The sequence below is a fragment of the Macaca fascicularis genome, chromosome 10 (assembly GCF_037993035.2).
Source record: "Macaca fascicularis isolate 582-1 chromosome 10, T2T-MFA8v1.1".
NCBI classification, from domain to species: Eukaryota; Metazoa; Chordata; class Mammalia; order Primates; family Cercopithecidae; genus Macaca; species Macaca fascicularis.
In genome coordinates, this window is record NC_088384.1 from 101,586,053 (window position 1) to 101,601,690 (window position 15,638).

Here is a 15,638-nt window from a genome sequence, read left to right on the forward strand (position 1 = left end):
CTTGCCACTGCCCCAAGGGGTATTTGGAAGATTCTTCTCTAGCAAGTGTGATTTTAAAAATTTAATGGGACCTCAATATTATGTCAGGAGGGTTATTCCTAGTGCCCACATAGCATATCTGGCACACACTAGCCTCTGGTATACTTTGAGAGAGTTAGGTTTATCTGTTTGTCTTTGCATGCCAGCAACTTTTACATCACAACAGCTCTCAGAATCCAGACATGGTGATGTAGAACTACTGGGTATTTGTACTGATAGGGACCAGGCACTATGAGCCTTGAGCTTTACCTGTGAATAAATCTCAGGGAAGAAAGAGAGGAGAGGGAAGAGACCCAAGAATTGAGATTTTCTCCCCACAGTGTGGCCTTCTTATTGATTTAAAGAGAAGAGATATGAAACTGTAAAACTTTTTTGAAACAAAGCAGTGTGTTTTTATTAGTTCTTATTTTTTTGCTTTGAATTCTCAATGCCACTACCTCTGTCCAAGCTTACAATCCATCATAACCAGATGATGGTAAAGCTGCCCACCCTGTTTCTCTAAACAAATCTTCCCAATTCTAGAACTGAGACTTTTTTTTTTTTTTTTTTTTTTTTTTTGAGACAGAGTCTCACTTTGTCTCTCAGGCTAGAGTGCAGTGGCGCAAATTTGGCTCACTGCAACCTCTGCTTCTGGGTTCAAGTGACTCTCATGCCTCAACCACCCAAGTAGCTAGCATTACAAGTGTGCACCACCACACCTGGCTAACTTTTTTGTATTTTTAGTAGATTTCACTATGTTGGCCAGGCTGGTCTTGAACTCTTGGCCTCAAGTGAACAGCCCACCTTTGCCTCCCAAAGTGCTGAGATTACAGGTGTGAGCCACCACTCTCAGCCAAGAATTGAGACTTTAAGCTCTCACTGCATTTGACTCTGGACAAGTTGCTCCTGATGGTAGTCAGACTTCTAAGATGACTTCAATGACCTCCACTTCCTGGTTTTCATGCCTTTGTGTGTTCTCCTCCTTGAGTGTGGACTGAACCTAGTGATTTGATTCTAATGAGCAGTGATGTCATGGAAAGTGTTGTGATGTGCCTTCTGAGATTAGGTTACAAAAGACTATGACTACAATAACTTATTGTATATTTGAAAATAGCTAGAAGAGAAACTTTGGAATGTTCCCAACACAAAGAAATGATAACTGCCTTGGGTGATGGATATACCAATTATTCTGATTTGATTATTATACATCGTGTGCATGTATCAAAATATTACATGCCCTCCATAAATATGTATAACAGTTATGTATCAATAAAAAAGGCTGGCTGGGCTTGGTGGCTTACACCTGTAATCCCAGCACTTTGGGACACTGAGGCGGGCGGATCACCTGAGGTCAGGAGTTCGAGATGAGCCTGATTAGCATGGTGAAACCCCACCTCTACTAAAAATACAAAAATTAGCCAGGCTTGGTGGCACACGCCTGTAATCCCAGGTACTTGGGAGGCTGAGGCAGGAGAATTGCTTGAATCTGGAAGGCGGAGGTTGCAGGGAACTGAGATTGCACCACTGCACTTTAGCCTGGGTTACAGAGTGAGTGAGACTCCATCTAAAAACAAAAGACTATGACTTCTACCTTCTATTCACTCTCTCTGGAGCTTCTTGCTTGCTCACTCTGATAAAGCAATCTATAGGTTATAAGCTGCTCTCTGAAAGGACCCACTGACCAATGAACTGGAAGTGACCTGCAAGCAACTGAATCCTGCCAGCAACCATGTAAGTGGGCTTGGAAGTGCATCCTTCCCTAGTTGAGCCCCAGCCAGCCAACAATTAGACTTCATCCTTGTAGAAGACCCTGATCCACAGGACTAGCTCTGTAGTCCTTGTGTCCTGCCTCTTCCCTCATCCGCCGTGAGAGTTCCCCTGAATCCCTGCCCTGGTGGTACAGAATGGTGTGTCCAGTCTGCCCCCACTGGAACAGAACTGCTTTCTCTTCGGGAGTTTGTCTCTTCACAGAATCACAGGATGTTATTTTCAAAGGGTGTCTGTGCTTGTGTTTAACCTTGTGCTATTTTATAATAATGAACCACTGGAAACCAAGTAAACTAAGTAAATTACAATGCTTGGTAGATCAGGATATTATGTAGCTATTAAAAATGACACCAGAGGATATTCACCTACCTGGGAAAATGTTTATAATGTAATGCTAAGTAAAACTCTTGGTAGAAAAAAAAAACCCTGGTAGAAAATAGTGAAAATAGTACACACTCTCTCTCCCTCCTTCTCTCTCTCTCTCTACATATATATATATATACACACACACACACATATATTCACACTATATATAAAGTATATACTCTATTGTATATGAGTACTATTTTCACTATTTTCATATATATATAAATTTATAAATAACATAAATTTACACAAAAATATACAGTATTATTTACTATATATAAAGTATATGTACTTTATATACATATATAAAGTAATTAAAGGCATATGGAGAGGAATATTACTTTGAGATGCTAATTGGAGCTTTATTCCTGTAGATCTACTTCTCTTTGGTCTTTCCCTCACTCCTGGCACCTGGGCATTCTACTTCATGCCTGGGGAGGAGACAGGACAGCATTACACAGCTCACAGAATATTTAAATTCTTGGCTTGTAGAGTTCAAAACAGAAGGTTCAGATATAAGACAAAGGGCTTGTTTGGAGACAACTGAGCAATTAAGGGTATCAGGGATCTTAGAGATCATTAGACCATTGGAGCTAGAACCTTAATTTTGGGAAGAAAGTGTTTTAATTACATCAGAGTGAATGCAGATCACGAGATGAAAGAATGTATGAAAAACCAGAATCAGGTTTTAACAACCCCTGCTTTCTTTCTGTTCCCCGCCCCCGTCCCCGCCCCAGTAGATGTATAAAATTCTCCCCATTGGAGGTTTAAGGAAGAGAGTTAGAAGGGAACTTAACTTAAGGAAATGGATGGTGGTTTGGGATCCTGAGAAGGGGGTTCTTAGGCCAAGTCCCTTAGGCTGATAGGGTACCAGGTATATTTGGGAATCAAGAGAAATGACCACAGCCAGGGTATACTTCCACAACTAGGAAGTATGAATTGAGGAAAACTACTAGTTAGAACTGAGAACCTTGCAGGGTAGATCAGAAACTGGAACATGGGAGGTCTATGTATAGGGTTTTTAGAGAGTCCCTTTGAGTTTCCGATAGCCCTAGATGGTATAGAGCAGTGAGGTATTTTTTGAGCTCTATGGGGCATATAAGTCACTGAGTGAGCTCTCATCAAATGAGGAGGATGCAACAGTTACCTGCCAGAAAAATATCTGGCAGGAATAAAACAGTGTGTATATATGATAGTGACCAAGAATCAAGCACATTTCCCATTGGATGCCTTGGAATTAAGCCAGTGCACTGGAATGTAGAAGCAACCCTTAGGGGTATGTGGCGGTCAAACTAATGAAATCACAAAAATTAATTTCCATTATCTGGTTAAATGGAAGATCAAAATGAAAATTCAGGCCAATTACAATTTTTTTTTTTTTTTTTTTTTTTTTTTTGAGACAGAGTTTTGCTCTTATTTCCCAGGCTGGAGTGCAACAGCGTGATCTCCACTCAACCTCCACCTCCCAGGTTCAAGTGATTCTCCTGCCTCAGCCTCCCGAATAGCTGGGATTACTGGCATGTGCCACCATGCCCTGCTAATTTTGTATTTTTAGTAGAGATGGGGTTTCTCCATGTTGGTCAGGCTGGTCTCGAACTCCCGACCTCAGGTGATGCGCCCACCTCGGCCTCCCAAGGTGCTGGGATCACAGGCATGAGCCACGGTGCCTGGCCGCCAATTACAATTTTTTATTTTTTAATTTTCCTTTCGCTCTAGGGTACATGTGCACAACATGCAGGTTTGTTACGTATACGTGTGCCATGTTGGTGTGCTGCAACCATTAACTCGTCGTTTACATTAAATATATCTCCTATGCTATCGATCCCCCCTCCCCCCACCCCATGACAGGCCCCAGCGTGTGATGTTCCCCTTTCTGTGTCCAAGTGTTCTCATTGTTCAATTCCCACCTATGAGTGAGAAATGCGGTGTTTGATTTTTTTGTCCTTGTGATATTTTGCTGAGAATGATGGTTTCCAGCTTCATCCATGTCCCTACAAAGGACATTAATTCATCCTTTTTTATGGCTGCATAGTATTCCATGGTGTATATGTGCCACATTTTCTTAATCCAGTCTATCATTGATGGACATTTGGGTTGGTTCCAACTCTTTGCTATTGTGAATAGTGCCACAGTAAACATACATGTGCATGTGTCTTTATAGCAGGGTGATTTATAATCCTTTGGGTATATACCCAGTAATGGGATCACTGGATCAAATGATATTTCTAGCTCTAGATCCTTGAGGAATCACCACACTGTATTCCACAATGCTTGAACTAGTTTACAGTCCCACCAACAGTATAAAAGTGTTCCTATTTCTCCACATCCTCTCCAGCACCTGTTTCCCAACTTCTTAATGCTCACCATTCTAAGTGGCATGAGATGGTATCTCATTGTGGTTTTGATTTGCGTTTCTCTGATGGCCAGTGATGATGAGCATTTTTTCATGTGTCTGTTGGCTGCATAAATGTCTTCTTTTGAGAAGTGTCTGTTCATACCCTTTGCCCATTTTTTGATGGGGTTGTTTGCTTTTTTCTTGTAAATTTGTTTGAGTTCTTTGTAGATTCTGGATATTAGCCTTTTGTCAGATGAGTAGATTGCAAAAATTTTTTCCCATTCTGTAGGTTGCCTGTTCACTCTGATGGTAGTTTCTTTTGCGTGCAGAAGCTCTTTAGTTTAATTAGATCCCATTTGTCAATTTTGGCTTTTGTTGCCATTGCTTTTGGTGTTTTAGACATGAAGTCCTTGCCTATGCCTATGTCCTGAATGGTATTGCCTAGGTTTTCTTCTAGGGTTTTTATGGTTTTTAGGTCTAACATTTAAGTCTCTAATCCATCTTGAATTAATTTTTGTATAAGGTGTAAGGAAGGGATCCAGTTTCAACTTTCTACATATGGCCAGCCAGTTTTCCCAGCACCATTTATTAAATAGGAAATCCTTTCCCCATTTCTTGTTTTTGTCAGCTTTGTCAAAGATCAGATGTTTGTAGATGTGTGGTATTATTTCTGAGGGCTCTGTTCTGTTCCATTGGTCTATATCTCTGTTTTGGTACCAGTACCATGCTGTTTTGGTTACTGTAGCCTTGTAGTATAGTTTGAAGTCAGCATGATGCCTCCGCTTTCTTCTTCTGGATTAGGATTGTCTTGGCAATGTGGGCTCTTTTGTTCCATATGAACTTTAAAGTATTTTTTCCAATTCTGTGAAGAAAGTCATTGGTAGCTTGATGGGGATGGCGTTGAATATATAAATTACCTTGGGCAGTATGGCCATTTTCACGATATTGATTCTTCATATCCATGAGCATGGAATGTTCTTCCATTTGTTTGTGTCCTCTTTTATTTTGTTGAGCAGTGGTTTGTAATTCTCCTTGAAGAGGTCCTTCACATCCCTTGTTAGTTGGATTCCTAGGTATTTTATTCTCTTTGAAGCAATTGTGAATGGGAGTTCACTCATGATTTGGCTCTGTGTTTGTCTGTTATTGGTGTATAAGAATGCTTGTGATTTTTGCACATTGACTTTGTATCCTGAGACTTTGCTAAAGTTGCTTATCAACTTAAGGAGATTTGGGGCTGAGATGATGGGGTTTTCTAAATATACAATCATGTCCTCTATGTCATCTGCAAACAGGGACCAATTACAATTTTTTAAAAGACATTTTGAGCATATCTGAGTTTGTAGTAGAGTTTCATTTTTGCTACAAATTGCACTTCACTGCCAGGTACTCAATGCTCTTTGACCTCCAGACTTTCACCACCTCCATCACAATTATAAAAATTTTCTCAACAGTTGTTGGGTCTTTGCATCACTCCCTCCAGATCCAAAGTCCAGGGTAGGAGCAACTGACTGGCTAAGTTCATGTCACACAGTCGCACTCAAGCAGCCAGTCAAAAGAGAGAAGTAGTATCTGGACTCTTTGGTTTCCATAGAGGAGAGGAACTCAGCTGAGAACCATCAGCTACCAAACTCCCAGGTAGGGTAATAGGCACTTCATTCCTGAAGGGAAATAGGGGTGCTTGTCCACAGCACCTGCCAGAAATCTTTGGGAAGGAACCTGAGGCAAGTTCAGTAGTCTGCCTTTATCCATGGGGCATGTGTTTTGAGACCCTCAATGGATGCCTGAAACCACGAATAGTATTGAACCCTATATACACTATGTTGTTCTCCTATACATATATAGTTATAATAAAGTTTAATTTATAAATTAGGCATAGTAAGAGATTAACAACAATAATAACAAAACAGAACAATTATAACAATACTCTAGCATCACTTATCTTGCATTTTGTGGGCGTTAAGTAAAATAAGGGTTACTTGAAAACAAACACTACAATACTGTGACAGCCGATCTGACAACTGAGTTGGTTTCTAAATGACTAATGGGCAGGTAATGTGTGCAGGGTGGATACACTAGACAAAGGGATGATTCACATTGTGAGCAGGATGGCACAAGATTTCACCCCAATAACAATGTGCAATTTAAAACTTATGAATTGTTTATTTCTGGAATTTTCCATTTAATATTTTTGGGCCTAGGGTAACTGAAACCACAGACAGTGAAACTACAAATATGGGAGAACTACTGTACTCATAGGGATTTTGGCTTTTGCTCTGAGTTAGATGAAAAGTCAATGAAGGATTGTTAGTAGCCGAGTATCAGGACATAATCTTTCTGGCTGTTCTTTCAAGAATAAACTGTAGAGAACAAGGACTGAAGCCCTGAGACCAGTTGGGAGGCTATTTCCGTTTTAAAAAATGGATGATAGATGGACCACTAAAGGGTGGGGGAACAGCAGATAAGTGTATGAGCGTATGGACTAACTTGTCTATCTCTGCCTGTGCTGAAAGTGTGTCTTGTCTGGAGTTGTTGAGTATTGATAGAATGATGCAATTTTAGTCATGAGACTGTGGTCCCTTGAGACTTCAGCACCCCAGCATTTTTAGTGACTAAAATAATGAAAATGTTTTGCACTTGCTTTTTGCCCAATATTCCTTGTTCCCACAACAAAATTATTTGTTGCAAACAAACGGTTGCTGATGTCCTGTTTCTTTGTTAAACGGGGAGATAACTTCAGGGTCACGAAAAGGTTTGCAAGAAATGAAGGCCTTTAAGGATATTGTTACTAGCTGTTGACTCCCAGAGGTCTAGTTGTTCCAGGTGTTACCTGAGACGGAGAAACACAGGCTTTTCCCCTTGGTTCCCTGAAACTTCCCCTCCTCTACTCCCCAGCCACATTAAAAGCCCACTTTGTTGTTGTTGTTAAGGTGGAGTTGAGAGTTCCTACCTTCTGCCTTCTTGCTTTGGTTACACTGAATAAACCTTTCTCCATCTCCAAACACCCGTGTATCAATGTTGGCATCAGCTGCCCATTGGGTACACAAGCCTGAATCTGGGGTTCTATGACAGTTCTGGCGACTATGGAAGAACCTTGTGCCCATGGCCGGGCAGTTCCAGCCAGGATCTGCATGCACAGGGAGTCCCCAAAGCTGCCCAGGCACCTTGCCTGGGGGACACCCCTCACTGGTTCCTTTCCTGCCAGTAGTGACCACTTTTGGTGCAATGATCCCTTGGAGTGAAGACATGTACCTGACTTTGGTGTACTTTTGGATTTGCATTTCCTGGGTGAGTCACCATGACCTTTGTGACAATTCTCACTGGATAGTGATCTGGATAGCACCCCACTTGACCCCAGTTTCATTGCACAGGAAGGACAATGGATAGGCCCAGCCTTACCTGAGTGTGGCAACTGTCTAACAGATCCAGGGGTAGGAAATGCGGCTTTAATGACTGCCTCAACTACTGACACTGTGCCTTGTGTTCCTGAGGGATAGGTTTCTTTTCCCTTCCCTTCCCTTCCCTTCCCTTCCCTTCCCTTCCCTTCCCTTCCCCTTCCTTCCCCTTCCTTCCCCTTCCTTCCCCTTCCTTCCCCTTCCTTCCCCTTCCTTCCCCTTCCTTCCTCTCCCTTCCCCTCCCTTCCCCTCCCCTAGCCTCCCCTCCCCTCCCCTCCCCTCTCCTCTCCTCTCCTCTCCTCTCCTCTCCTCTTCTCTCCTCTCCTTTCCTTTCTTTCTGAGACAGTTTCCCTCTGTTACCCAGGCTGGAGTGCAGTGGCACTGTCTCAGTTCACTGCGACCTCCCCCTCCCGGATTCAAGCAATTCTCATGCCTCAGCCTCCTGAGTAGCTGGGATTACAGGCATTCACCACCATAGCCAGCTAATTTTTGTATTTTTAGTACAGCCATGGTTTTGCTGTGTTGGCCAGGCTGGTCTTGAACTCCTGATCTCAAGTGACCCACTCACCTTGGCCTCCCAAAGTGCTGGAATTACAGATGTGAGCCACCATACCCGGCCTGCTCCTGAGGGATATGTTTCTATCTGCAGTCAGGAAAACCAACCCTGGGCCTGTAGGTGCATTAGGAGAGGAGATCATGGACAATGTTTGTTAGGATACTCAGTGATATCTTTCTTGGTACACAATGAAAGTGTTACCAAATACTGGACAAATTCCCTAAAACTGTTGCCCAGGGTCTCCCAAGGAATTCTGGAAGGAGAGTCTGTCTGTTGGGAACAGGGTGGTCTCTGAAGCAGATTTGCCAGGATTCCTGATGACACAGGGTACTTCTTCAGATATACTTTGCTTTCATGGTGAGGAGTGGCTGCTCATCACCACGTGCTTAGAAATGTGTCCGTTACTTTAAGGGTTAGAGCTAATGAAACGTGCTGCTATCACAGCACAGCAAGTCTTTGGATTCTCTAGCTAAAGTTGTAAGTTGTTTAGATAATGGGATCGCATTAGATTACCTGCTGGCTGAACAAGGCCAACTCCTCCTGTTTCACTTATATTAACACCTCAGCTGAAGTTGAAATGCATGTAAATACAATAAGAGAGCAAACTTCATGGTGGCAACAGATAAAAGAAGATTAACTAGGATTAGGTGATTGGTATTCTGGATTGTTTTCTTGGATCTCACAAGGGATCCGATCTATATTTTCTGGTATCATTACTTTTGGCTCATCCATCTATCTTATCGTTATTGTAACTCATGTTTTCATTAATGTCATCATCAAATATAGATTAAGATGCTGTTCCAAGACTATAATAGGTAACGGCACCCAGATAATGGAATTGCAGTATGCAGGATATGGGCCCGGCCCCTGGAAATACTTTCAACTTCAGGCGGATAGGTGCCGCTCTTCAGTTTCCACACCTTTGCCCCTTTTCAGCAGGAAGTAGCCAGAGAAGAATGACACCCCTTTTCCTACATAAGTGAGAAATGGAAAAAGGCAGTGGGGATTTGTAACAGGGCCCCTTGAGATCTCAGCATCCCAGCATTTTTAGTGACTGAAATAATGAAAATTCTGATCAGGCCCTTGTGTTTGCTTGCACTTGCTTTTTGCCCAATATTCCTTGTTCCCACAACATAATTATAAACTGCTGATGTACTGTTTCTCTGTCAAGCAGGGGGAGTTAACTTCAGGGTCACAAAGAAAGTATCCAAGAAGAAATAAATGTCTTCAAGGATGTTGTGACAAGCTGCTGACTCCTAGAAGTCTGATTGTTTCAAGTGTTATCTGAGAGTGAAGAAACACAGACTTTTGCCCCTTGGTTCCCTGAAACTCCCCGTCTCCTACTCTGTAGCCACATAACTCTCTGCTTCTTTTTCTTAAGGTAAATCGGAGAGATCTTGCCCTCCTGCCTTCTTGCTTTGACCAAATTAGATAAACGTTTCTCTATTTCCAAGCACCTGTGTGTCAGTGTTGGCACACATTGTGTACACGAGCCTGAATTTAGGGTTCTCTGACAAGATGGGGTGGTTAATGCAGACACAATTGAATTCTAGAGACAATGAGCACATTTTCTGAATCTCAAGGCCAGATAGTTCTGGTGTTTCATGAGTAGGAGACAGAGCTTAAAGCCAGTGATTTAGGTGTTGAGCAATTCAGGAATTTCTAGAACATTTTGGTAAGACAAAATATCTGATTGGTGATAGCCATCGAGAATGCTCCCTCTTGTGAAATGTTGAGAAGGGAAGAGGGAGTGGGGGTGGGTGGAATGGAGCCCAGGGGCTAGGAATGAGGCAATCTCTCTTTTGTGGAAGTCCTCAGTAGGTTGTGTGACTGCTGCTCTCCAACCTGGAAAAAGAAGACAGCGGCCATGGGAGACATTTAGGATTTTGTCTCAGACTCTTCCCAGAGATGATCCAGGAATCCTGCTTCCTGGTGTCCTCCACAAAAGGGAGATGTGTTTCTTGCCTTGGCAGCATAACTTGGTGTTTTAAAATTTTTCTGATAAAACCTTTAACTGGAAATCAGCCCCATGGGGGAAATTCTGAGATCCATGACAGAGTGAAGCATAGCCATTATACCAGGGACTTTGCAAATGTACTGACAAGAGTTCAATGACCAGCTCTGCCACGTTCCAGCTGTGTGGCCCTGGAAACATTACTGCTCTGTTTTATCCTTGTTTCCTCATCTACCACTGCTTCCTAAACTTGAGTGTGCCCACAAATCACCCAGGAATCTTGTTACGAGGCTGGTCATGAGATTCCGCATTTCTAACAAGTTCTCAGGTGACCTGGAAGCTACCTGTTCCTGGAGCATGCTTTGAGTAGTAAACTGATTTTTAGGGTTACCCTGAGCTTTATGTGTATTATTTATGAAGAGCTTAGCATGGGGCCTGGCATAATGGCTTCAAGTTATTGTTCCTTGGGCAATGGGAAGGAGCTGACTTGGACTTTGGGGGAGGACCCTGAATCAGAGTGGTAAATAAGGGACAGTGCCCACATGAATGCTCCCTCTTCAATTCTGCCCTCCATCCCGGAGGAAGTCTGGAAAAATTATGGATTAGGGGGATTACAATGCAATGGAAGAGACCTTTTGGTGAGACCAAGGATGCCTCTGTTTCATTCCCACCCTGTGATCTTAAAGAAGTCCCTCCCCATCTGTGGGCCCTCTTGAAATAAATGAATGAGATGATTCTTGTGTTTTTCTCCTCTCCCTCCAAGTTGTTGTAATTGGTGTTGCTTAAGGCAAACCAAAAAACTCTAGAACCAGGGCTCTTTACTCCTCTCCCCGTGTAACCCTTGGCAGGAAGATGGAGTTTAGCCTTAGTAGATAATAACTTTCATAAAAATTCATTTTTTTTTTTAAACCGAGTCTCACTCTGTCACCAAGCTGGAGTGCAATGGCATGATCTCGGCTCACTGCAATCTCTGCCTCCTGGGTTCAAGCATCCTCCTGCCTCAGCCTCCCGAGTAGCTGGGACTATGTAGTGTAGTAGCGTGAGCCACCACACCCAGCTAATTTTTGTACTTTTAGTAGAGATGGGGTTTCACTATGTTGGCCAGGATGGTCTCGATCTCTTGACCTCGTGATCCACCCACCTCACTCAGCTTCTCAAAGTGCTGGATTACAGGTGTGAGCCACCATGCCCGGCCCACTACTTTTTTTTTTTTTTTTTTAATTAAAATGTCCTTAACATCCTCAGTTTCTCCCCAATTCCCCTTTCTTCCCTGGTTTCTGTTGTTTCCTTGTGTCTTATTTCACAAGACTTGAAATCCCCTCCTTGTCCAATATAGGCCCTTCCAATATCTTACCCAAATTTCCAAATCCACCCCTTTCTCCTTCAAAACCTTTATCTCCCAGTGGGTTAAGCAGTACTTCATACTAAGGTGTGAATGACTGCTCTAAATTTCCCCAGTGTATTTGTAAGTACGTGTATGTTTTAAAAAGGAGGTCTTGAGATTTTAAACTTGATTGCAACATTTATAGAATTTCGGGCACAGAGATGAAGCATTTTTAGGAGCACATCAGGGAGAATAAATGTAGGGGTAGAAGAATGAATCTCTTGTTCACACACACACAAAAAAAAAAAATACCTTCTATGGCCCTCAGATCAATCCCAAATCCATGGAAGGCTGTGTTCTTGTTAGAAAATCAGGTGAACTTGCACATTTTCTCACATTCTTCTTTCCTCGAAAAGTTGTTGCTGTTGCCTCTGCAGCCTCCGTAAGCAAATAATTCACATTCACCAGTTTCAGAGTTGAAAAACCATCGAATCATGTAGGCTTGACAAGGGCCCTTTTCCATAGGAAAAGAGCATACATTTGGGAGGAGATCCGTGATAGTGTCTGAAGAGAGAAAGTGTTTGAGAGAGACCAAACCCATCACCTTCCCCTTGTTTGCCTCATATGCCAGGGACTGTGACAGCCCTGGGCACAATTGTGAGGTCATCTACAATGGCTGTGCTCTGTACCTCTTTCTGCCCAACCGTGGTCTGATCTGTTTACACAGAAGTTGACATTTTCACTTCTGAGAGTAGCCTGATATGGTGAGAATCACAGGCTTGAGAACCCAATTCAAGTGGACTGAGATTGTAGTCAAACCACTTGCTGCTGTGTGATGTTGTATAAACCTAACTTGTTCATGTCTCCATTTCTTCATTTGTAAAATCAAGGAGTTGAACCCCATCATCTCTGAGTGCCCTTCCAGATCTGATTTTATAGGATTTGATAATAAAGATCCTCAGGTTCCTACCTCCTGTCTCATAATCAATTCTAGAATCGATATCCAGTGACAGAAGGAAAACAGACTTTGAATCTGACAGCAAGATTGAATCTCAGAGGGTTCAAACTTGTCTCAATTATCTTCTAGCTATGTGATCTTGGACAAATGACTTATCTCATTGACAATTTCCTTCGTTGCAAAAATGCTGGTATAATATCCACATTTTTGGTTTATTGAAGGGTCAGAGATTACCAGTGAAAAGCATTGATAAATAGAAAATAAATCAGCAAATAGTAGCTGCTCTTAATCATTCTATTGCTTAACCAATAAGACTCTTGAGAAAAGGGACCTCATTGTACTCATTTCTGCAGCCTTAGTGCCTAACACAGGCCTAGTTCTCAGTTCTTAGCAAATATTTGTTAATAGACCACCACCACCACCACCGCCACCACCACCACCACCGCCACCACCACCACCACCGCCACCACCGCCACCACCAGTGAGCTCCTCTGGGGCAGGATTAGAAGTTTCTTTGTGCCCTCCTTGTATGTTTCTGTCACCATGTGGGCAGTTTTACTCTTCGTGGTAGCTAGTAGAACTTCCAACATTACGTGAGGAAACTAAGGCCAGAGAAATGAAGTATCTGTCCTAATGTCAGGCTAGGAAGCAGTAGGACCAAGAATCAAACCCAGCATGGTTCGACTGCAAAGGCTTGCAGGTTCTCCATCCATCTTGGTTGTTGTAAAATGAGTGAATGGACGGATGAATGATCACACCTATGGTGGAACTTCAGGCAGCAACCTAGGACTTGGAAAGGTTCAGGCTCTGTCTCATCCTCCTACCTGCAAGGCTAACGCTAAGGGTGAAGGAGAATGGGAAGGAGACAGAATAGCTTATCCAATCAAGGTGGGAGGTGGAGGGGCATGTTCTTAAGACATCCTAGTTGCAGCAGCATTGGCTTTTAGACCCTTACAGGTGACTCTGTAGGGGCTGGAGTCCCATCTGCTCTTAATTTTCTCAGTCTTGCTTCTCTGCTCTTCCATTCCATTAAACCAAAGGAAAATCACTTGACTTGTTTCTTTTTTATGTAAAGTAGATAATGACACCGTGTGTGTGTGTTTTGAGTGTGACAGAAGCTGTTCTAAGTGCTTTACAAGAACCTATTAAGAGCTAAGTTGTACTGAGAGCTTGACATACATCAGACTATTTGACATATATCAGAAAAGGTGGTTAACCTTTTTTTTAGAAGAAGAAACTGATGCTCAGAAAGGCTATAAATGATGTTCCTGAGGCACAGAGTTTGTAAGTAGAGGAGCCAGGACCAGAACCCAGGTGTGTCTGACTCCAGGTATGCTCATCCTGTAAACCACTACATTCTTCTTACTTAAGGCAGATGTTTTCAAACTCGAGTATGCATCAGAATCATCTGGAAGGCTCGTTAGAGAGACGTACCTCCACAGTTTCTGATCAGGTGGGACTGGGAACTAGTATGTTTCTAGTTGATGCTGCTGCTGCTACTGCTGTTGGACTAGGGGACAAACTCGAGAACCACTCATCTATAGGGTTATTGGGAGGTTTACGGTTCCATTTATATCTAAGAATCTATCATTAATAGCTCCATGTACATACATGCAGAGAACGATGCTTGCATGTGCAAGGATGTTCACTGGCACATTGACAGTGATAATCTCCAGAAGGTAAGATTTCTATAATTTTTTACTTTCTTTCTTACCCTTTTGTGTATTCTAATATGCATTTTTATACAGGGAATCCTACTGGCTGCTTAAAAATCTTGGAAACTGCTGCCTACCATCCCCATTTCCAGCAGATTATCTTAGCTATAACTGCACTTCATCTCCCCACTTCCATTTGCAGATTCCAAGCTTCCACAGAGAAAGTGGTCCAGGAAGGAGCCATTTCTGACAAGTGCATCTAACTTGGCTAAGTTCCTCACTCTCAAATTCTGGCTCTGATCTCCTTTTCCCAACCTCTCCTAGCCTGCCACCAGCCCCACCCCAGATGTTGAAGGCCCCTTTTCCTGCTTTGCTTGTTTTATTTTCTATAGCACTTTGATCATCTATCATGTGTGTTAGGTATTGTATGTCTCTCTCCCATTAACATCTTAATTTCACAAAGGCAGGGTCTTAGGCTCCTTGCTTTAACCCCAGCACCTAGGACAGTGTCTGGCACATACTATGTGCCCAACATATATCCGATGAAGTGACTTGAACTGAATTGACTCTCAATCCAGTAAGGTAAGAAATGGGTTCTGTTGGTGCTGCACCACCTCCCCCACCACTACCCACCCTCAGCCTGATTCCCAGTCTACTCTTTGAGATCCCACATTTTATACCAACCTTGTGATAGTTCTGATCGAAGCTCTAGGCAGAGAGTGAGAATCAGGAGAAACGAGAGAGAGGCCTGAAGCTGCATGGTGCCACTCAGCCAGTGGCTCAGCCTGGGGTTGCCATTTTAGGGAGAAAAGGGACCAAGGGGAGGAGCCTGGCCCCACATCCAGCTCATTCACCCTTAACTCAGGCTTTTCATGGGGCTGGGCTGCCTCAGGAACAGAGTGTTCATCCAAAGCACAGCTTCGCCTCTCTCTTCCTGGCCTTATCTGATCTGGCCAACCAGGCTACTTTAGTACCACTTCAGTGTGGAAGCCCTTTTCACAATACTAAAAAGACAGTAGCCATTTTTTAGTACCTTTTATTTTCTAGGCACCATGCAAAAATAGTTTTCACACATTGCTTCCCTTAAGTCTCTACAAGAATCCCACAACACTTAAAACTCCCATTTTGTAGATAAGAGGAGGTTATGCTACTTTGACCACTGTTACATTTACAGCAAGTTTCAGAGACTGGACTGAGACCCGGGTCTGTCTGCTTCAGTGCTCTTGTATCACTCATTCATTCAACAAACATTCATCAAGTACCCACACGGCACCAGGCAAAGTATTAGATGCTGCCTCCATCCCATCTGGGTG

At 42.9% G+C, this 15,638-nt stretch overlaps 1 protein-coding gene across 1 annotated transcript; it reads right to left on the minus strand.

Annotated features, from left to right (window-relative positions):
- Positions 1–11,461: 11,461 nt before the first annotated feature.
- SPINT3 (serine peptidase inhibitor, Kunitz type 3) lies at positions 11,462–15,099 on the minus strand. Its single transcript, XM_005569147.4, has 2 exons — positions 15,010–15,099; positions 11,462–12,276 (listed from the first exon to the last, which is right to left on the minus strand). The coding sequence occupies exons 1-2, from the start codon at positions 15,083–15,085 to the stop codon at positions 12,083–12,085; spliced, it is 270 nt and encodes an 89-aa protein (XP_005569204.3). The 5' UTR covers positions 15,086–15,099; the 3' UTR covers positions 11,462–12,082.
- Positions 15,100–15,638: the final 539 nt, after the last annotated feature.